This window comes from Acanthaster planci, linkage group LG03 (genome assembly GCF_054643075.1).
Source record: "Acanthaster planci isolate LZ-2023a linkage group LG03, COTS_SCS, whole genome shotgun sequence".
In the NCBI taxonomy this organism is placed as follows: domain Eukaryota; kingdom Metazoa; phylum Echinodermata; class Asteroidea; order Valvatida; family Acanthasteridae; genus Acanthaster; species Acanthaster planci.
Window position 1 is genome coordinate 15,551,238 of NC_141779.1, and position 21,433 is coordinate 15,572,670.

At 43.2% G+C, this 21,433-nt stretch overlaps 2 protein-coding genes across 4 annotated transcripts; one reads left to right on the forward strand and one right to left on the reverse strand.

The window, feature by feature from the left end:
- Positions 1-246: 246 nt before the first annotated feature.
- On the forward strand, positions 247-16,767 carry LOC110991243 (43 kDa receptor-associated protein of the synapse-like). Of its 3 annotated transcripts, none has more exons than XM_022256540.2 (7): positions 247-2,071; positions 2,533-3,330; positions 12,055-12,153; positions 13,677-13,799; positions 14,160-14,213; positions 15,001-15,200; positions 15,635-16,767. In XM_022256540.2, the coding sequence occupies exons 2-7, from the start codon at positions 2,641-2,643 to the stop codon at positions 15,711-15,713; spliced, it is 1,245 nt and encodes a 414-aa protein (XP_022112232.1). In that variant the 5' UTR covers positions 247-2,071; positions 2,533-2,640; the 3' UTR covers positions 15,714-16,767. The 3 variants fall into 3 exon arrangements, with proteins under 3 accessions (XP_022112232.1, XP_022112235.1, XP_022112233.1); XM_022256543.2 differs by having other exon boundaries at positions 2,536-3,330; XM_022256541.2 differs by having other exon boundaries at positions 247-2,025.
- LOC110991244 (uncharacterized) lies at positions 16,477-21,260 on the reverse strand. Its single transcript, XM_022256546.2, has 7 exons — positions 21,004-21,260; positions 20,150-20,489; positions 19,552-19,634; positions 19,192-19,222; positions 18,724-18,805; positions 17,553-17,574; positions 16,477-17,178 (listed from the first exon to the last, which is right to left on the reverse strand). Exons 2-7 carry the CDS (start codon positions 20,449-20,451, stop codon positions 17,006-17,008), a joined length of 693 nt encoding a protein of 230 aa, XP_022112238.2. The 5' UTR covers positions 20,452-20,489; positions 21,004-21,260; the 3' UTR covers positions 16,477-17,005.
- Positions 21,261-21,433: the final 173 nt, after the last annotated feature.

A 21,433-nucleotide genomic window follows, 5' to 3' on the forward strand; every position in this document is an offset into this window, starting at 1 on the left:
TCAAGTTGACCATATTGTCCATTGATACATGTAGGTTTGACATGCAGTTCTTCAAATTCCTTGCATCAAACGACCTACAAAACACGTAGCAGAGACTAGCTGTGTGCTAGTGAGTGAAAGTGAGCCAGTTCACAACAGAGGGCGTTTCATCTGGGCTGGTGTCGTCTGTCGTTCTGTAGTAACGGGCCATTTTGTGCCCGTCCGTTAGCTAGGGCATAGTGACAGCACGTTCATGTACGACATGTACATGTACATGTATAATGTACATACATACTGTAAATTTCCGCTCTGGAATCATTCCAGAACATGTCACCGTTCGCCACAGGATGAAGGTTTTTTCAGTCAGCTAGGTTTACTTATTCAAGAAAAAACTAAACAAAGCAAAAACTCCAAACTCACTTTATGTCATACCCAGACTGCATCATTTGATATTGATGATGTTGACTTTTGTTCGTTTTTTCTTCATATCTGCATGACGTTCCTCAGGTTGTCCATTGTTATAAACGAGCCCAGAAGGCGCGTAGAAATCGAAAACGTATCGTGGTGGCATTTTGGAGGTGACATTCCTCCTCTCATACCCGGGGAACTCTGCGGTCTGAGTGGTAAAGCGCGATCCTCGAAGATAAAACGCCCAGAGAGTCACTCAGCATCACAGCTGGCAAATGTCAAAGGAGACGGAGAGCAACAGAAACTCCGCAGTGCTAGCTCTACGATCTTACGTGGATGCCGTTACGTGAAATCAAGTGGACAGCGTGGCAGGACAGTATACTGCTTGACCTGGTAAATATAAGTGGATAAAAATAACAGACTTGCCAACTACAGAATTTTAAGCGCAGATGACGGCAACTTTGGATGACGTCACCGTTAGAAAGTGAATGTTGGGGCCCCCATTTTAGGAGATTCCACTTCAAATTCATGGGCATGGAGGATAGTATCAAACGTCTAGCTCTGGAGTGCATATAGGCCCAACAGGCTACTTGTCTTTAGGAAAACCCGCATGGCAGAGGTTTGCATGCAGGTCTACACGTAGACGACCGATGCCATTCAGACTATTTTTTAATTAGTTTCTCGCCTGGGAATTCATTAAGGCCTTTGGTTATTAATACGTTAATCAGCTGGATCGCCAATTGGAAATTGGACTTCTACTTCATTGCATAGCACATGGCACACTGCAGCTACAGAGATCTGCACATCACCCGCTCGTCATCTGGTTTCTGGTTGCTGGAAATTATTGCTCCCAGCCCGCTGCACTTCGGCCGATGATATTGACACATTTCGAACATCACCGAAGAATTTCCTGATTGCGTTTGAGCCCTGACACGCTTGCTCGTAAATATTACCAGAAGTACAGCCCATGTGTTTTGTTTGAATCGTCCGCTCCAGCGATAATCACAACAGTCCACGCGACGACGTCAGGCATAGGGATTTACCTTCCTGAGAGTAAAATTAACCCATCGCCCATGGTTCCATTAACCGAAATCTTAGTTATGATAGGCTTGTGATAAGTAAAGGTATCATTAGGAACTGAGCGCTTGTGCCAGTCTCCTCGATCGTCCAGGAGAGTGAAGCAAGGAATTTCTGTCGATGGAGTTTTTATCAGTGACTGATGTGCTTTTTGTGGTCCATTTCGCAAGGGGGATAAGGACGGACGTGCCTGCCCCGCTGTGTAAATGTTGTTGACGATAGAGCGGCCCATCCCTGACGCATAACATTGTTATGATTTCGGCTCGTGTCACTGGGTACAAGAATAACAACCGCCAACAGAGGCATTGCAGTTTTATAAAAAAGAAGAAGAAAGAATGGAATGAAGAAGAATGGCGTGCACTGTGTTATGTTAGACATTTTACTCCAGGCCGTTTGGACCAAGGACGCCGCCAGTTGTCACGGCTAGACTATTATACGTAATATTAACTGCATGCCTTTCACCGAGCCGTCTCCACATTAATAACATCCGACTCAGCGTGGGCCGCTGCTGACAAGTCTCCGCAATCTTTCGCCGGCTTGGAGGTGTAGCTTCATGGTCGCGTCAGCTAGTAAATTATTTTCCTTTATGACAACATCATCCTTGAAGGTAACTTTCGGTTTCTTTTACATGTAATAGGATTTGCTGGGTGTCAGGTGCCACAATCAGTTCATGAAAATATTATTTTAGAATATTTTCTCCGAAAATGGAACAACTTTATTGTTATTGTGTTGGAATCTGAATTGAAAGGACACATTTTAATTGATGTCGTCATGATCTAATATGAAACTTAAACATGAAGTAACTATGGATATTTGAAAACGTTTGTCTAGCTAGCTATGTTAACCAACACATGTTTTATTGCGCTTATTATTTCAATTTTTGTTTAGATTCCGTTCTTTTTGAATGAACATTTTCACTGTTTCATATAAATTGGTCATAAAGGAAATTTCATCTCATATTTTCTTTCTCGATGCCAATTTGAGTCTGGAGGTATGAACGAGATCATTCTCACAGTAACACTCAGTACCCTGAAATTACTATTTGTTACTTCCTTGTTTGAACACAAGAAGACAACCGTCTTCGACACAGGAACTTGGGCATAGAAGTGAAGACGGATGACCGGGACGCGTTGTTAAGGGGTTACCGCCCAGGTGAGTGTCAACACGGGTGTCAACATGGGCCAGCGAGCGGCTAAACAACAGATTGAGAAAGGGCTCAAGTTGTATAACGACACGCAACAGGAACAGGCAGTACGCAAGTGGAAAGCCGCACTGGGGAAAGTTGGGGACAAGAAACGCCTCAGGTTTGTCATATTGGGACATTTAGCCTTGGCTTACGGTGACTGGGGGGACTACCGAGAGATGCTGGGATACTCTATCCAGCAAATCGATATTGCCAACGAACTGGACGAACTGGAACTCCGGGCCGAGGCCTATCTGAATCTGGCCCGGGCTAACGAAAAGCTCTGTGAGTATCACAAGGCGATGTCGTACGCCAGGCATAGCATGAACAACACCGCGTCACAGGAGGACCCTTTGGTGGGCCCGATCCACCTCTGCCTCGGTAATGCCAATCTAGGGTTCGGTCACTTCCAGCAGGCTCTGGAGAACTTCGACAAAGCTCTCAAGATGGCCATCAAGACGGGGGACAGGGGGTTGGAGTGCAACACCTACGGGGACCTGGCAGAGGTGTACATCAGTTTGAAGGACTATGACAAGGCGTTGAGGTACACGGTGAAGGCGAGCGAACTGGTGAGGTGCAGGGGGCAGGAATGGAGCCCCAAACTACGGACGATTGTTCAGCTGAATCTGGCTACGCCTTATCGCAAGCTGGGAAAGATGGATCTTGCCATGGATTACTGTGAGGTAAGGCATTGCTAGCATTCGGCATGAAATTTCGAATATTTTCGATTTTACCCTTGTTGGCAGTGGCGTATCCGGGGGGGGGCAACTTTTCCCCCGACGGATTTTTACTTTTATTTTCATTTCAGTATATATTTATCAAATTTTTATTTTAATATCTATGCATCAAATATTTTTATATGAAATAAAAGCTAGGATTTCGGGATCATGAAAAAGGCTTTTGATATTTTTTCTCCTCCAACATCATTTCAAATCAGCCCAAAGCCGCATTTGCTTTTAAATTCCCCCCCCCCCCGCTGACACCCAAAAGCTGGATACGCTACTGCTTATTTGGATTATCTCGGAACGCATTCTTTCAGATGGCGTGGGGGGAGAAGATTAGTCTTGAGATATAAGAAAAATCTCATTTCAAAATTTGACATTTCAAGAAAATCAATTTATTTGCATGGCAAACTGTGAGTCTGAGATGGGATGGGGGGTTTGAGGTTAGACTATCTGTGTATCCATTCGAGGGAGTCCATTTAGGGATGCATCGTCAATCTTCTATGCTGAATGAAAGCCAACAGATATTGTCACTCGGTGACATTGCACCAGCTCCTGTATCGACAATCTCTGGGATCAAAGAATAAACTGCATCGATCAGTTCGAAATATGGGTTCATCCATCAGACCTTTGTCCCATCATCTTGCTGTTCATATGTTCAACTGTATCAATATCAAAGGGATCGATAAGAAGCACAAAAGGCACCTCATATTAAAAAAAAAGTAACTGCCCATCATCGGAAATGCTGGGTAGTTAACGATTTTTATTTTTATTTATTTTTTATTTTTTGAGGTCAGAAAGGTACAGAGGCACGTTGCCGATTTGAGCGAAATGTGTGCATGCACGTGATACACATGTGGATTGGTTCAACACGAAATCCTGGCCAGACATCTACAACAACATCTACACTCTTTGCTCGTCGATAATGCTGGGTACAATCTTCGCATTCCAATCCAGCCTGATTGGTTTACATTTCTTGTCGCACGATTCGTAAATACAAAAACATTGTCTTTAGCCAGGAGGCTCCGAATGTAAGTTGCATTCCATTCATAATCTTCCCTTCCAGCATATGAAAGTGAGGACGATTTATAAAGAAAACAATAGCCAGGTCTACTTCCATTTATCATCACACATCATGGAATAACCTCCCTAGAAAGATACTTTGATGAGATGTATGACAACCCAGGATAATCAGATCCGTATTTGGCTGGCGTTCGTTGGTCGAATGATGGATCAGGGAAAATTATCCTGCAAGATTCCACTTGATGTGTCTTTTTTACAATGATTGATGCGTCATGAAATTCACTGGCAGAGAATTAGATGCTTGGCGTTTGTAGCCCAATCGCTTGCACCGTGTATATGCTCCTCGTATGCATGCTCTTTTAAATACCCAGTGTATATTTTAGTTTAAAAGCTACTTTGAGTTTCTGTACGCTGTAAAAGCCACCGTCTTCAAGGTAAAATCTGTAATAGCTTAAAACCACTCTGTAACTATTTGATTAAACTTTGGACAGATGAGCAGTTGCAGAGTCGAGATAACACATCTTACCTTGAAATCGTTTTTTTTTTCTTTTCCTGAAACGGGGGGGGGCAAAGATGGAAGCAAAACTTCGTTCCTAGCTGATATGAAATCTTGAGTTGAAGGAGAGCAACGGCTGATTCATAACAGACGGATGAAGTCGGGGGGTGTCTTGTCGGTATCACGCCAATGGCTGGATAAAAACATGTTGGTTCTTGGTCACGACGCGTGAGGAAAGTAGCAATCTTTCGAGAAGTTCCCTAAGCCAGTCGCAGAAAAAAACCAACGCACCGTTTGACGGAGGCGTGGACATTTCACACCCTCAGCTTTGTTCCCGGACAATCGTGAGTGAATACTTTTTGTCCGCTGTCGACAAGGTCTTGAGGCGAACGCTGCAACATTGAATAGGCTGCTGATTTGTTGTGGGTTGCATGAATAAAAAAAAACTCCTCCGGAATTAAAATTCTATCCAAAACCTTGAAATCGCCAGCGCTTTGCATATGGTACCTGTGCCACATTTCTCGAGGGGCTGAGGATTCCTCTACGGACGAAAAACTGGACAAAAGTATTTTGGGCAGTCCCTATTTTGCCCCCTTCCCACCCCAAAACCTTGACTAGCCACTCTGTCTTTAAACATCCAGATTGTTTAAAAGAGTTTTTTGAAGATCAGCGTGGGATTTCAATCCCACTTCTTCCTGTACCGCATTCACACATATTTCACTTTTCTGTGTCAGTCTGGAAATTCTTGATATTTTGGTGGCATCAACAAATTATCACTTATCGTCACACATATTTCACTTTTTTGTGTCAGTCTGGAAATTCTTGATATTTTGGTGACATCAACAAATTATTTCTTATCGTCGGCCTGCCAGAGCGAAACGCAAACTTCGTTGAAGGTCGAAATTCTTGTTTGGTGTATTCGAATTGGCGTCCACTCACCCGCTCATGATTTTACCCTGCTGGCTGGTATGAAGGTACAGAACAATCCCATAAATTTCGTCAGAGTTGACCTTTGCACCTTTTTCATCTGGAGTTTAAATGTCAGAGTATTTCCCGCCAAAGGAGAAAGATAACCTCAAGAGTATCTAATACACTGTAAAAAAAAAAGTTGGTCAAACGGTGTTGGGCATTTGTTGTTTGCCCAACCTTGGTTAAAATTACCACATTGTTGGTTAATTTCCATCACTGTTGGTCAAACGTTGACCAACGATTGGGAAGAATTTGCCAAAGGTTGATATTTATACCAACATAAAGCAAAATATCGACCCGAATTTGACTAACCTTTTATGGTGTACATGTACTACATATAGACAAGTGTACATGTTGTACATGTACAAGTATTCGTTTTTTCTTGATGTGAAATATGAATCACTGAAATCTGACCAGTAGGCCTATCACTGAAAGCTTTTGTCTGTGTGTACTCCTGCATCATTATACGACTGCATGTTTGTTTCAGATCCACCTGTTCGTTGTCGCAGCACTCGGAGCGCTTTTATACCTTTACCTCTCGAGCTGAGAGATAGGTCACGAGAAATTAATTTCCGGAGATGTTTGTGATTAAAGTTGACCTTGATGGTTGCAATTATTTTGAATTTATTGAATCAAAATGGGTGTGCTGGTGGTAGGTTGGGAAGAAAGGGATATGACTCAACTGATATAACCGTTCTAAGATGAAATTTCTTGATTGTATAAAGAGCTAAGATCAAGAACGCAGAGCTTGAGAAATCAATACCCAACACTTTCCGTTATTTCATCACTCGCAGTCCAGGCCCATATAGACCTCTATTATTAGGCAGCCATCTTGCCATTCAAACCAATGTAACCAAACTGAGGTTGGAAGGTAAAATACTCGTTTCCCTTTTATCAATATGTGAAGATGCATAACTATTGCTAATAGGTCTACATCAGGGAACAAGACAAACATGGCAGCATCATGATATACAGTGTGTATAAAAAAACGCAACAAGATTTCCGTTCAAGTTTGTGAAAATTGTGTTAGCTTTACACCAAAGTGAGTAGAAGCACCTTAAAGCCACCTATCTGCTATTTCCAATAATATGTTGTTTATTCATACACGGTCATGGATGGCCGACTAATTCTTTTTGGACAATGGGACAAATTGGGCTTGGGACCAAGTCCTAGACACTGCAATAACCATGGCATCTTATTAGAAACTAACTTGACAACATGGAATAATGAAATGAATAATCACAACTTAACATTGCCTTCTTCGGGATATCTTTGTGATAACCTGTAACAAGCACATCAATGCAACACACATTTGATCCAGAGATGATGTAATGACTCGCCTGAATGAACATTTCATACGAGAGACGGAGAATCGAAGAAGATTTATGCTGGTGTAACTAAACTGAAACTTGGTCCCAAGCCCATTTTGTCCCAAGAGGAGATATGTGGCTTTAAGGTGCTACTACTCACTTTGGTGTAAAGCTAACACAATTTTCACAAACTTGAACAGAAATCTTGTTGCGTTTTTTATACACACTGTGGTTCTCTGTTGTTGTTTTTTTCAACGCAAACCCGCACCCAAAAAAGGAGACCTTCAGTAATCTTTCAAGCTGACTCTCAAAATCCCCAGACAGTGTCTCTTTATACTTCCCGAGGGCCTGGGGCGTGCAACCTTAAGCTTGACTTCAGATCAAAGGATACCTCTTCGTGATTAATTTGAAACCATTTCATTTTCCGCACCGTTTAAAGCCGCGTGCCCCCCGAATGGAGTGAAAACAACATTTAATCCTCGCCCGCAACGTGTAACCGTTTCGTTTGAACTGCGGTCTGATCTCACATGACCCGCAAAATCCATTTTGTTCGCGCATGCGGGCTGTGGAGGATTGTATGACCTCTTTGCTGGCTACAGAAGTTCGAGTTTTCATCAAACATCATAGGCTCATGTATCTACCCTTTTCGTTCCCGGTGTTTTCTAGACTGTCACGTCATAATATCTAAATAAAACCAGAATGTGTTAGAATGGCATAGGTCAGGCCAGAATTGGGTTTAAAAAAACGGTCTTCAGTAATCAATGACGTACTTGAGGTGCATTCTTCAGGGGGCATAGGGTGGACCCTCGTTTTCAGGCGGGGGCGGCGCTCAATGGGTTACGGTTGAACACCGAGCAAATTGGACTATCACTTGAATTTTTGAGCGGGGGACCACGCGGGGGCACTCAGGGCCTCGAGCTGCGTGCCCTTGCCTCCCCCATGTCCTCCTCCCTTGGTTACACAACTGTTTCAATTGATGAGCGGAGACGACCACCACCGTCAAAAATGTGGGAATGTACTTTTTTGCTCAGTTTTAGCTCTTTTGCTTCCTTTGTTGAACTTTCCTCATGCTCTAATTTGTAGTTACGGGACATTATTCACGGATTTCATTTGTCAATATAGGGCACGGGGTTCCCTGAAACATGGACCTCGCAGATGGGTTCTCAGTGCAATAACCCAAATTGCTTTGGAAGTGAAACCCTCATGCCGTGCAAACAGGTCATATCTCTCCTGTCGACTGCATTTCCAAAATCCGTTAGTCCTGCAGCTCCGCGCCGCAGCGGTATCTATTGGAATGGACTTGTCTGAGCTGCATAAATTCGCAACTGCTCTTGTCGGTAACGTTCAGAGAAAGCCATAAACTCAAATTCCATCGTCGTGGCGATTCGAGCATTATTGTCGCACTCTTCAAATCGCCAATATCATGGACCATGGAGCGATTATTCAGAAATGAACCCTCTCGTGTTTTTCTTTTCCTCGAGCCCTGGACGGAGGGGTAAGGTAACACCGTGCTGTCGCCCCTCATAATTTGGAGAGGGTCCAAGACCGGGTCGATGCCTGCCCCTCTCTGTTCCTGGGTCTCGTTCCCACGAGCAGCGTGCGCTGCTTGTTGAGCCAAGAAGGTTACGGGCCTACGGCTGCTCCGGTACGGTATCCAGGATCAATGAACCACATGCCGCGGCGATACTCTGGCAATACAATTATTGAATGACTTTTGTGAAGGTGGGTGCTCACCCAGTGTTCCTTGTTTGGACGATTAGTCGACCAGTTAGCTATGAAGTGTGCATCAATATGCATCAAAACGCGACTGGACAGTAACTCGATCAGATATGATCTTGCTACACATTCGCCTTACGTTCTGTTGTTTCCATTTCATTCGCGGTCACCAATATGTCGGTATTTTGAGTTTTCTGTCTTTAAGAAAAAAAATCCATTCCCCGCGCATATAGCTTTCGTTCTGCCAACATTATTTCAAGCAAGGGCCTTCAGTAACTAACTCAATAATATATTATCGGGTCTTAATGAAATCGTCTGACATCTGATTCAAGGTTGGGGTACTTTTCAATCTCTGATAAGGTTGCCATGGCAACGGTATATAAAACGCCCCAGGTATTCAAGTTAAGTCTCTTAAGTAAAAGTCTGGAAGTAAATTGGCCATTTTCCCTCTTAAGGCGGTCCTTGCGCGTTTGTCTCCTTATGGGGACAAATGCGCCCTGCCTGAGGCTAAATTCTTCGGGAGCTGCAGGAAAAACCCCAGTGCCAAACTCGATTATCTTCCTGGCCTCGTGCATTGCTCTCTGCTTTAACTGAAGGGAAAAGTTTCGAGAAACGGGAATTTGACCCTGTAAGCTCAACGACTAGAGGGCGAAGAATAGTCCTTGAACAATAATAGAGGAGCCATTTGACGAGCTAGTTTTTCGCTAGCTGGGGAAGTATTTAGATATTTTTTGTCCAACTGGCGACAAGAAAATCTCCCCCGCCAACACTTTGCCCTCATCTCTTTATTATACGGGGTTTTGTGGTGTAAGGGACAGTACACTTTGAAAACACAAAGAGCTTACATAGTCGTTTGGGGGTCGTCTAAAACGCTTTGCCAAACCCTCAGTAAAGCACTCTGAAATTGGAAAATACACAACAGCTACGTAAAAAGGCATAAAACCTGTTCAGTTTTGTAGGGGCTATTATGGGGGGGGGACTTCTCGGTCAGCAATGGCCCCGATGACGTCAGTAGCTTTTTTGGAGAGTACTTTTATCGTCATTTCTCATTCTGTCAAATAATTACAAATTCCTCCGACACTGTTGGCGAGGCGAATGGAGTGGAGGCGAAATAAAGCTGCCTAAAAGGGGTCGTGGCACTCGAGCTAGCGCAGCGAGAGCGCCGGATTCGAAGGTGACGAATTACGAGGTTCACGGGTTCTATAAATAGGCCTCTGCCGCATCTACAGAGTTACATGTAGTTAGGCCATGGTTAGGCCGTAATTATGCGCAAGCTTTGCGACATGGAATTTCGTAGGTTCCTTTCCAGTCACTGACATGGATAACTAACAGTAATGTAGTCGAGTACTTTTTGAGAACCAAGTTCTCTACCAAATATTTAACTAGTTAGAAGGGAACAAAGCTAAAGTACATCGGCATTTGATGGTACATGCATAAAGGTAAGATTACTAAGCAGCATAATGACTTCAGACCATCACTGTTTGATTAAAATTAACTTTTTAGGACAAAAGTACTCAGAAAGTACTCGGCCGAGTACTTTCCGAGTACTTTTCTCCTTAAAACTTAAATTTTACACAACTGGAAGTGTCTGAAGTCTAACATTTATTTTGTAATCTTACCTTTGCACATTTACCATCAAATGCCTGTGCACTCTGGCTTTATTCCCTCTTACCCAGTTCAGTATTTTGCGGAGAACGTTGGTACTCGGAAAGTACTCGACTATAACACTTATAACTAATAGTGAATATCGGTAGGGCCTATGTTGAGGTGAGAGATACCTTTACCGTGCACGCATACTTTTGATAAAAAATCGTAATTCCGTAAACTTTGGCATATACTCCTAGGTACAGACAGTTGGCTTCCTCATCGTAAGCGGATCAGAAGGTTAACTCCCATGACACTTACTGCGAATCAACAACTCCACTAGCCCCTCGGTTTGGCCTGAAATATTCCCGTATCCCTTGGGACCGGCCAGCCCAAGCGATCTGTCAGTAAGACGGAACGGCTCCGTTTGCGCGGGTCAAGGGTTACTCCCTGAACTTGACCTCCCACGCTTGAATTCCACGTGGGCTCCATTAGGGGATCGGTTCCGCTGGTAATTAATGTTGTTTTTCATTTTCCGCACAAAGCCACCCATTGCACAAGACTTCATGGTGGCACAGATCTGAAGTACGTCAAGATCAATTGCTCACGAAGTCATCGCAGACAAAATTGAAGATGCCCTGTGAGTGAATCGTATCATGGCTCACGCAGAGCAAAGAGTGATTTCCCCCACCTTACCTGCTGAAGCTTTAAACTCGGAACCTCACCCATTCAGAATTAAAGCATGTGAATTTCTCTGCAGTGCATTTCCGTGTAAACATTGCCTCCAAATACTGAGAAATAAGTGTACAAGTCTTTCTCCAGGGATTTTCTTTTTTAAATTACCAATTTTCTAGTTCCCGTTTGAACTTGTCTACTATGTTTAGAAGAAGAAAGGTGTTGCAGAAACCATGGCAAAATGGAAAGCCAGTCTTATTTCTCTACACGAACACCTGATGTAATGAGACGGTTTCTGCAGGCCGTTCGGCTGTGCTTGGTTTTGTTCACAGTCGAACTGGCGGCCGTACCATAGTAACAACTCGGTCGTGACCGCTGTCCCCTTTCGATAGTTGTCAGTTTTCAGAGGGCCGGGGAGACCCGTAGTATGACCAAGAAACCCAACCTGCGTATTCCGAGTTTATGCTGCGGTTTCCATTGTGGTTTTTATAAGCACGCGAATAGGGCGAAGCAGACCACCAGCACAGCTCGACCGCAACATTTGCGCCGCACGCTCTCACGCTCTCTCGATAGCACCTGTTTCCTACCTCCATGATAGCCCTAATTTGCTGGAACAACATCTGAAAACTTCAGAATCCATAAATAAAGAAGTTTGATTCGTTTCGTATTATCGTAATAAATATGGCTGAATAACTCCGCCTGGATGTGAACAGTTTTTTCCGTATCAGGTCCGCAGAAGAAAATTGAACGGTAATGGATCCAAAATTGCTGCTAGTTAAGCTGTAATGGACGCATGACCATATGAATTACAGCAAATAAATAAAGATCATAATTGCGATCATTGTGAACAAACATTAGCCAGTTCCATATGTCTTCTGCCAAATGCTCAGCCATTCTCTGTTTTTCCCCTAGGAAGCGATGAAAATGGCGCTGCAGCTGAATGACCGCGCCATCCAGGCAAGATGCCTGTGCATCTTCGCCGACATCCACAGGATGAGAGGAGATTGCGAGGTGAGATGGTTACAGCTCCCATGTAGGACTAGTGGACATGGGCGTCTGTGGAATTGTTCTAGGGGAGGGGACATGTTTCCATTGGGAAAGCATTCATCAGTAGCAAGCTAAACCCATAACGGAATTCTAGGGTGTTTTCGTACAAAGTGGTGAGTTTCATCCCGTTTCCTCCTTTCTTCGTTCTCTTGCTTCTCCCCGCCCCTTCGAATGTTTCTCTGGTTTTCGGGGCAATGTTCCCACAGGCCCTCGCGACACCCGTGCTTATGGGGTGTGGAGTAGGCCTTCCTGTGGAGAGCCAAATAAAGTGAGGGTACCACACTCCGTGCATACCGCCACGACTAACCGAAAGCTAAAAATGTCCGTGCTTGGATCTGTGCATAACTCCAGTATTGAGTGCACTTAACACCATTCCAAACATCAGGGAAGAGCACAAACTCTTGGTAAATTTACATTTTGACATTATTGACATTTCGACTAGATAACGTTGCCTTACTGAACAATAAGTAACTGCTGCGTGCAATTAAATCTTTGGCAAATTATGTAGTGGCGAAAAAAAAATTATCCCAAATTAACTAGCATTGACTCTTGTTGATGCGTAAAATACAGACCTAAATTAAGGATTGATTTGCAAAGTTGTTCGTGGCGGCTTCCACTGCATCAACTCTTTAAAACAGAACCAAAAATAGTTATCCACTTCCACAGACGGTCCCATGATTCCCATCCATCCAACCCGGTCTTTTTTCAATGTCTTTGAGCTACCGGTATTGCATAACTCACTGTTGGATCAATGCCTGTTTACGACGGTTTGATCAGAATGATTATAACTGTAGAATTCACTCTTCGTTATGAACGCTCAGCTTCTGTTATTTGGGCCAAAGGACTATACAAGTACATCGCACTGAGCTAAGATGCGCAAATGCGCAGGACATGAGAGCAAAGAGAATCCAGCGACCCGGTAGGATCGTGGAAATCCATTAAAATGTGATGTATCCCACACCTCGGGCTCTTGATAAATCTCGAAAGCTAAATATACATATCAAGTTATTTTGGAGAGCTGAGTCACTCGCCTGAAGAAATCTAGATCGTCTTATCATTCCCGAATTCCAGATTAAATAAACACGCCGCCGCGCCGACGATTAACGAAAATACATTCTTGGTCTTGTCTTTCAGTGATTGCTTATGTAAATAGCTGACTATAGCGGGCGCTGCGCCAGTCAAAGTTTTGCAAGACACTTTCCTTATCGTGTGCAGATCATGAATACCACGTGTACTTTTGGGGGAGGGGTGTTTATTAGAACACTTTTTGTTCGGGAAATTGAATGACTTGAAACTATAAGAAAACCAAGCAAATTTGCCATGAGATTTTGGCCTTTTTGTCGCAAGATTGAGGACCAGCCTAGCAGAATTTACTTTTGAGCATATCTTGTATTCTATTTCATAAAATGACTTGTCTTTTATTTCTGTTTAATCCACCATTTTTCCCCTCACTGTCTGCTTTTGTTTTGGTGACTTTTGATCGACAGAGGGCGTACCCACGCTACGAGTCGTCGCTGAGTATTGCGGTTGAAGTAGGCGACAGACTAGGACAACTTCAGGTCCTATCGGGAATGGCCAAAACGTTAGTCTTAATGAAGCATTTTCAGAAGGTGAGAGAGAAAGTTGAAATAAACAGAGACGTTCAGTTTTTGAGGACACAAGCCTGTCGTGCAAATTACTCAAAGGTCTGTTATCATAGTTCAAATGTCAGTGTAAAGAATGTTTGGAAAGGCACTGCCCGAACCCTTATGCTTTTGTTCCATTTCGATACCACACTGGTATTCTCACTGAAACTAAATCCCGACTTCTTGATTCCGCTTTGCTTCCACCGTCGTTGGGCTTTGTTGACAGTAGAAAAAATGTGCAGCGATAAATTCGACTTCAAGCTCTTTCTGCTTTTTCTGGTGAAAGTGGACGAGAGGTTTGTGTCAGTGTTTTTGACCCTCGTGTTTTTGGCTTTGTTGGATTAGGCTCTTGACGTCAATACTCAGGCTTTAGACATCGCCTCTGCCATTGGAAATAAAGTAAGTAATATTAGCCGCACATCATCCTTGACAGGGAAGGTGTTCGATAACACGAGACAAATTGTCAGCAAATGCACTGGTAGACATAACACACCCATATACATCTTCCATTATCAGTCTTTAACGGCCCATGAATTAGGCGACGATGTAAGTGAAGGATGCCTTGAATTTGAAGATAGATTTAATGTTCGAGTATACGTAAAACAAGAACACACCATTGGTAAAACAGTTCTGTGCTTTAAAACTCATTTTCAGGTATACCATTTTCAAAACCTATAAGCCCAAACGAGGGCGAGAAAATTCTGGTGATCCTACCAGCGCCTCCAACTTTGTGTAAATAAAAATCACCAGCTGTGTTCGTACTTGGAATAATCCACTACTTTGTTTCTAAAAAGGATGCTCCAACCACAATTTTAACCTGGTGGGATGGAAACCATTGCTTCATATAATCATGCATGGCGGATTTCCAAACTGGGCTAAAACTTTGAGTTGGAAGTAAGTTAGACTCAATAATAAGTCATATACTGCCATCCAAACATCGAAATTCATGCTATCGACCAAAATATTGACGCGTCCTATTTAAATTGAACATCGGTGGCCTAAAAGCGAGTATTGCTTCCAGAGATGAAGTTTGAGGCGGAAACAAAGCTGGGTATTAGATTAACTACCTATTGTTGACGATCCAAATACACGTACAAGGTGCAAGTGAGCAGAAAACATTTCCACCCTTACCGTGGATCATGTACAGAGACCCCCTTGATACACTGACACGCCTCCCCCTTCTTAGATGTGCATGCTGCGGTCCCACTGGCTGATGCACCAGCTCCACCGTGCTTTAGGCAACACCAAGGCCTCCCAGCAGCATGCCTCCGCCTTCGACTGCTGCCTGAGGGACCTGTCCCTCTACTGTGGCGTGTGCCACGAGGTCATCGGTAGCCGTCAGGACAGCCTGAATGTTCTCTCTTGCTGTCACATTTTCCATGCCAGGTAAAGGATAGAGAAGGGGTGTGTGATGGGGTTCAGAAACTGGTATGTCCTAATTGACCAGTTCTGTCAAACTAATTGACCAGTTCTGTCAAACATTGCTGGTTGAGGCCTTCTGTTGGCGGTTGTGGCGAACCCCTTTAAATTGAAGGTATCCCTGAATTAAGCGTACAGAAGGGTGACGGAGAAATCGTCTGTTTAATTAATCTGTCAGAGTTTTCAACAATTTTGAAGGCTGCCCTTCTTTTGGTTAAAGTGCAAAGAGATACCAATGGAGTAAATATGTAATTTCAGTGTGTTGTGGTCATCAACCACTCCGAAGAAGGAACTCAGTTTCTGAGATTATCCAACTTACGGTCATACTCGGAACGTATCTTTTGCAACTTTCCACTCTCAAATGTGTGTGTGTGTTTTTCCCTCACATTTATTCCACCCAGGTGTGCAGAGACCAGCACCTTCAAGGCCAGGGGCTGTCCAAACTGCAAGAAAGTGTTAACAATACCGATATTTGTCTGAAGAGTCCAAAGACCAAGACCAAAAATCTTCCTCGAAGAAACGAGAACTGTGCCCCTCGTGGCGGCATCCATCTGTGTGCGGACGAAACTCGAGTGATCAGTAGGGCAGCTCGGCTGATGGATGATGAATGTTCTTAATCCCTTGCCCCATTTGCTCTCTTCTCAACCGTCTGGTGTTCATCTAGTTTGAATGAAACAAACCAAACTGTCAAAGATAAATTGCGGCCAATGTACTGGCATTTCCCCCACAAGGACACGAATTGGGGATCTCCCTTGACACACCCGTGTAGTGGCTGAGATGTTGAAGCTGTTTCTTAGCTTTGTGGAATGCTTAATCACCACAGATCTCTACCTGGATATTCCATTGATTTATAGAAGTGATGGCACTGTCCTCGATGTTACCGCCCCATTCAGAAGTTGGTAAAGATTTTTCTTTCAATGATGGAACGGTTGAGACTGGTATTCCATCGGGGTGATCGGGAACCAGCGTGCAGCTCCATTATACTTGGCACGGTCGGAATGTCCAGATTTTGTACGTCCATCTTAAATCGCTTCACGCTTTCCAATATATGCATCCCTAAGAGTCGGTGTGTCACGTTACACTTACTGAAGGGAATCGGCTGGTGCGAGGGTGACTTTGGACCATCTAAGAATTTATTTGCCAAAGAAGACGCACCCCAATTAAATCTAACCACTAACTATCATCTACAGGTACAATGTGCCCCTTAAAACCCAAATTAACCAAAAACTTTCAAACGTCATAGTACTCTGTCACTCATCTAAACGAAACTTTTATTGGTTAGAGTTTTTTATCTGTGAAGGTGCACCACTCTTCCAAATGTTGAATTAAATGAAGACCACAGTATTGACCAAATTTTACTGAAAATTTTTTATATGCAGAGAGGTTTTATGAGTTCACTAATGTAGACTGTTAAATCGGTTCTGCGAAGGAAGCAGTTATACCAGGAAAATGCATGTATTCTTTTATTTTGTGTTCACAGTCGTTCATTAAAAAACACAGAATATAGCAATAAATAATGTGATTGACCATGAAACGCGTTACTTGAAACTGCCAATTATTTGGGTTTCATCCTCGTTATCTCCCGCTCGGAGCTTTATCCAGGTGCAACTTCACAAGCAGTTAGTTCCCGCGAGAGCGAGACCCAGCCTTCGAGATAGGTTGGTGCCGTCCAATTGGCTTTGCGTTTTCTGCACACAGATCGTTGACACATCGTCAGAGGACTCGTCGGAGATGGGGGACTGCATCAGCAAAGCACTCTGAAAAGTGCCGGGCTAAAACAGGTTGGTCTGCAGCATAACTTGGAAGAACTCTTCCTTGCTTATTAGGTCATCACCGTTGGTGTCTGCTTCATCCATCATGTCCCGGATCGTGCTGTCGCGGAACTTCAGTCCTGCCGCCTGAGATGCCTTCTTGATGTCGTCAAAGGTCAGATGGCCCTTCTCACCTGTCAAAAGAGAATCGATTATGGGTTGGACGTCTTAAATGAATTACAAAAGGAATATGTATTGATGTGAATTACCACTGTGAGGCCTTAATCTATAATGGTGGGTGCATCACCGGCAGTGTTGTATTCGAGTCAATCACAAGTCCTTGCAAGTCCATGTAAGTCTATCACAAGTCATTTATCATCAATCGCAAGCTATTCACATGAACTATGACAAAAGCATTCTTTTGTCGTTCACCCTGTTATTTATGACAGGCCTTGTGACTGGAATTTTGAAGGGACTTGTGATGGACTCGACTTCAACTCTGATCACAGGCGAAGATTTTAATGAAATGTTTATTATCACGTTATCTAGATATACAGACAAGACTTACCTATGTCCATCATCCTGAAACCCTGGAAATAAAATAGACAAGAATATGCATGACTAGAAAACAGCAGGATTTTATTGGTTTTGAAGAAATGATTGGATTCCTGAGCGTGAAACACCGATATTGCTATTTGCAAAGCCCACGCTCTCAGTGACTACTCAAAGTAGTCACTGCCTACTCAAATACTGTAATCTCACTGTGAGAAAAATGACAGATACCAAGTTCAACAGCATCATTCCTTTGAACAAAAGGCTTTGTATAGTCGGCATCATCGCGACAAAGCACAGTACAGACCTAAATGCCGCGTACAAGACTGTTACTTTGGGAAATCATGCCTTACATTTGAAATGTTTAGTGGTACAAGACCTGGCTGTTCCACGCAGTAATCTCTCTCCCGGTTTTACAGAATAAAAAGGTGTCTTTGGGGGTTACATAAGAAGCTGAATGCCTCGGGCGTGCCAAACTGCTGAGTGGTAGTGCGCCATTTTGTCGTGTGCACGGAATTAAAAGAAGAACACGACAATCGGCCGGCAGTCGTAGCATGAAGTGACATATATAGGAACTAACTGGAATTAACGTTGCGGACAGCAAATCTTAGCATGGACTTCTGAGAGGCAAGTGCGAAATGAAATTTGACTCTACGGACCACTGGAAGTGATTTGGACGAAGAGAATTAGCAAAGGTAAGCTCCTTGTAGTGTGGTAATAGTACAGGAAAGTGTACTCGTACTGTCAGTCAGAGCGATCCCAACTCCCCTTTGGTTTATTCGTATCCTTGCCCGATAGCATTAATGCTCCAACATCAACTCCTCAAGCGTCTCTCATAGCAGCAAATTAACAGTTCCACAAAATCCTTGAGAGTTGAGACCGCAACTAGGCCTATTTCACATTTGCCATGTTGACATTTTGAAAGCAATTTGGAAACAGTGACGCCGGTTGACAGCCTGTACACAAACTCTATGAAACTAGTCTGAAAAATTCAGTTTTCGACGTTAATGCCTCAATAATTTCCCTGCTAAATTTCACCTTAGAGGTCGTGTTATTGCTTTGAAATGGCTAATAGGTAACTATAGGGAAAAGTTAGTGACGTCCGTATACGGAATTCTGTCCGAAGAAATGGTCTTTAGATTAATTTGTATACAGCTTGATTTCACCCATGAAGCATGCACACCTACATGTTCAAGCTCGGCGTATACATCCCTCGCGTCCCCTTGTTTGTACACCACGAGCTCCAGAAACTGCTCAAACGTGACTTCGCTGCCAACACAAATGACGAAATTCAAATTAAAAAAAATGCCAACGCGTTTAAATGATAAAAATGATTTAGATGAAAGGAATTTCAAAGTTGCCGAAAACGAAATTAATTTGTGTGTTCTGAAAGACAAAAAGGTCGAGCTGCCTCTTTGTGACAAGAGATGACATTCATAACAACTGGCCTAACGGGCCCATAGACCTAAACGGAATGTGTCTTAATTTAAGTGATCCTGGACCCTTTTGGTGTTTTGTCTAAGCACTGCTGCGCATTTACCAGTGCAGTGTTAATCACGGTTAATATAAAAGAATCCATGAACTAAAAGTCTTTCTCCTTCGATTATATAACTTCCGATATCGTTACGAGCAAAGATGGACCGTGGCAGACTCACCGACGAGGGACTGTCTTCCCATGAACGTCGGCTGTGGAGCAAAAATAAACAGAACATTAATTGTTTCGGTATACTTTTGGCAAGTCACTTTGCTATCTCTTCATCTGATCTAGTGAGAGTGACTTTCTGCCTTTATGTTGCTAACATGCTTGACAGTTTATTTTGTATTGTTGGCATTTTGCCAGGTGTTCATTTTTTTTTACTGCCATATGCACTTGTGTCTTAAACTGTGACGGTCGCTGCCAACCCTAGGGACACATTTCGTCCATCGGTAGCAATCATTAAAAAACAATGGAGACAAATAAGATCAGGTTTTTGTGAAATCCACATTTAGAGGTAACTGTGGGGATATTTTCTTACCAATCATTTCTGTCAAGTCATCTTGAGTGACTTTGAAGCCCATTACCCTCAGCGCTCGGCGCAAGTCGTCGGCATCGATAAATCTGTAATCAAGGAAGGATTTTATTCGTGTTTGTAAGTAATCATATTCCGCCCTATCCGAGTACTACACCAGCTGTGCAGGACATTTTTAAATGAAATTTGTCACAAAATTGTTCCACAAATGACATAAGATCGAATGGCTCGCCATAAAGTGGGTGCATGGCGGGCAAGTTGTGTATCCTTCTGAGCCCCATTAAGTGCACTAATCTTCTTGAAAACAGAAACCCCCACTTTTTTAGGGGAGGGGTTGCTGTTGATTTACAATTGTCGAAAGAAGAAAAGAAAGTCTTTCTCGTGATTTTGTGGCGTTCAGCGAAAATACTGTATGTAATATCCTAGGCAGAAATTTGTGGAACAGCTTTATACGCTGAATATATATGGTTTCTTATTCAGGATCCCAAAGATACAGAGCTGTAAATGTGACGAATCTCGAGCATTTATTCCAGCGATTTTCAAAGTCATGTAACCCAACCCATGCAATTTCATTCTTTGTGTCTTTAGGGAATTGTGGGCTCACCCGCGATGCTCCTTGTCGAATGTATCAAACACATCTTTCAAATCCCCAATTTCCTGTGGTGTGAGCTCCCCTTGGATTTTGGCGTCCACCTGGTTCATTTTATGTTCACTTTCAATGTTGTCCAGCGCTTGTTTGGCCACCTTAGGCCGGGGGTCGTCAAGACTATCACTCGATGAAAGGTCATCTTTGAGTTCTCGTTGCCGATACTTCTTTAGTGCGTTTGTTGTTTTCTTTGTTGATTCGTTGGAACTCGATGAAAAAGCTTTCCGATTTGCTCGGTTCTTGTCTCTAGGAAACTCCATTTTTTAAAAGCCTGTTATATTAGCAATTCCGGGCTTGCCTGTAATTTAAAAATGACGTCACCATGTCAGTCGGAGTTCTTAAGCTCATGTTCATATTGCGTGAAATTTGTTAATTGTTGTTCGTCACTATTTATCTATACACTTAGAGGGGGGATTTCCACACTTAATTCCTGGTGTGCATTTTTAGCATATTCCTTGAGGGAAAAAACGGCATAAACTACGCCGATGATTGACTCATACGCCATAGGCGTACCAGAACAGCATTTAAGGTTACAGAAGTTCGTCTTCTTATGAGACTGTTGTACAGCTCAGGTGTCGCATGCTTGTGACAGGGGAATCGTTTTATCATGGAGTTCCTAGAAGTGTCTTCACATTTTGTTTTAGATTTGTGGAGTGTGAAGGTTTTGACGTTGGACACACGTGTGATCAAAGAAATATCTCAAGGTAGTTGCTTGATAAAGACGTTTGGCAAATGCAGAAAACACACAAGGCCACATCTCACTAGTGAGCCTGACGTTGACAGCGTGATATTAAAAAAGGGATTTAACCTACCTGGTAGAAATGAACTTGTTTTCATGATAAGAATACATGGTAGGACGTCAACAGTAATTCGTATCCAACGATGGACCACCCACATCAGTGTTGCTAACTCGCACCCAAATTATTCATGCAGATGGTGCAGTAAGCATAATTCAGTGGTAGGTTCAGTGAAATGAAACCCGGCGAAGGTAACTGATTTTTAATGACTGTGCCTCGTGGGCATATCCTGTGATTTACAACACTATAGCACTATGTCAATATTCCTCCTTTCGTCCACATAACAAAGCAATACCAATGGGAGGTAACTATGGATGCTGGCGTATGAGAAGCTTGCCCATAGTCTCTTTCCCAGGCACACATGCATGAAATGACAACACTGAAGATTTCGCGCTAACAATGAGCACTTACACAACACATGGCACAGTGCAAGTTTATCGTTCGT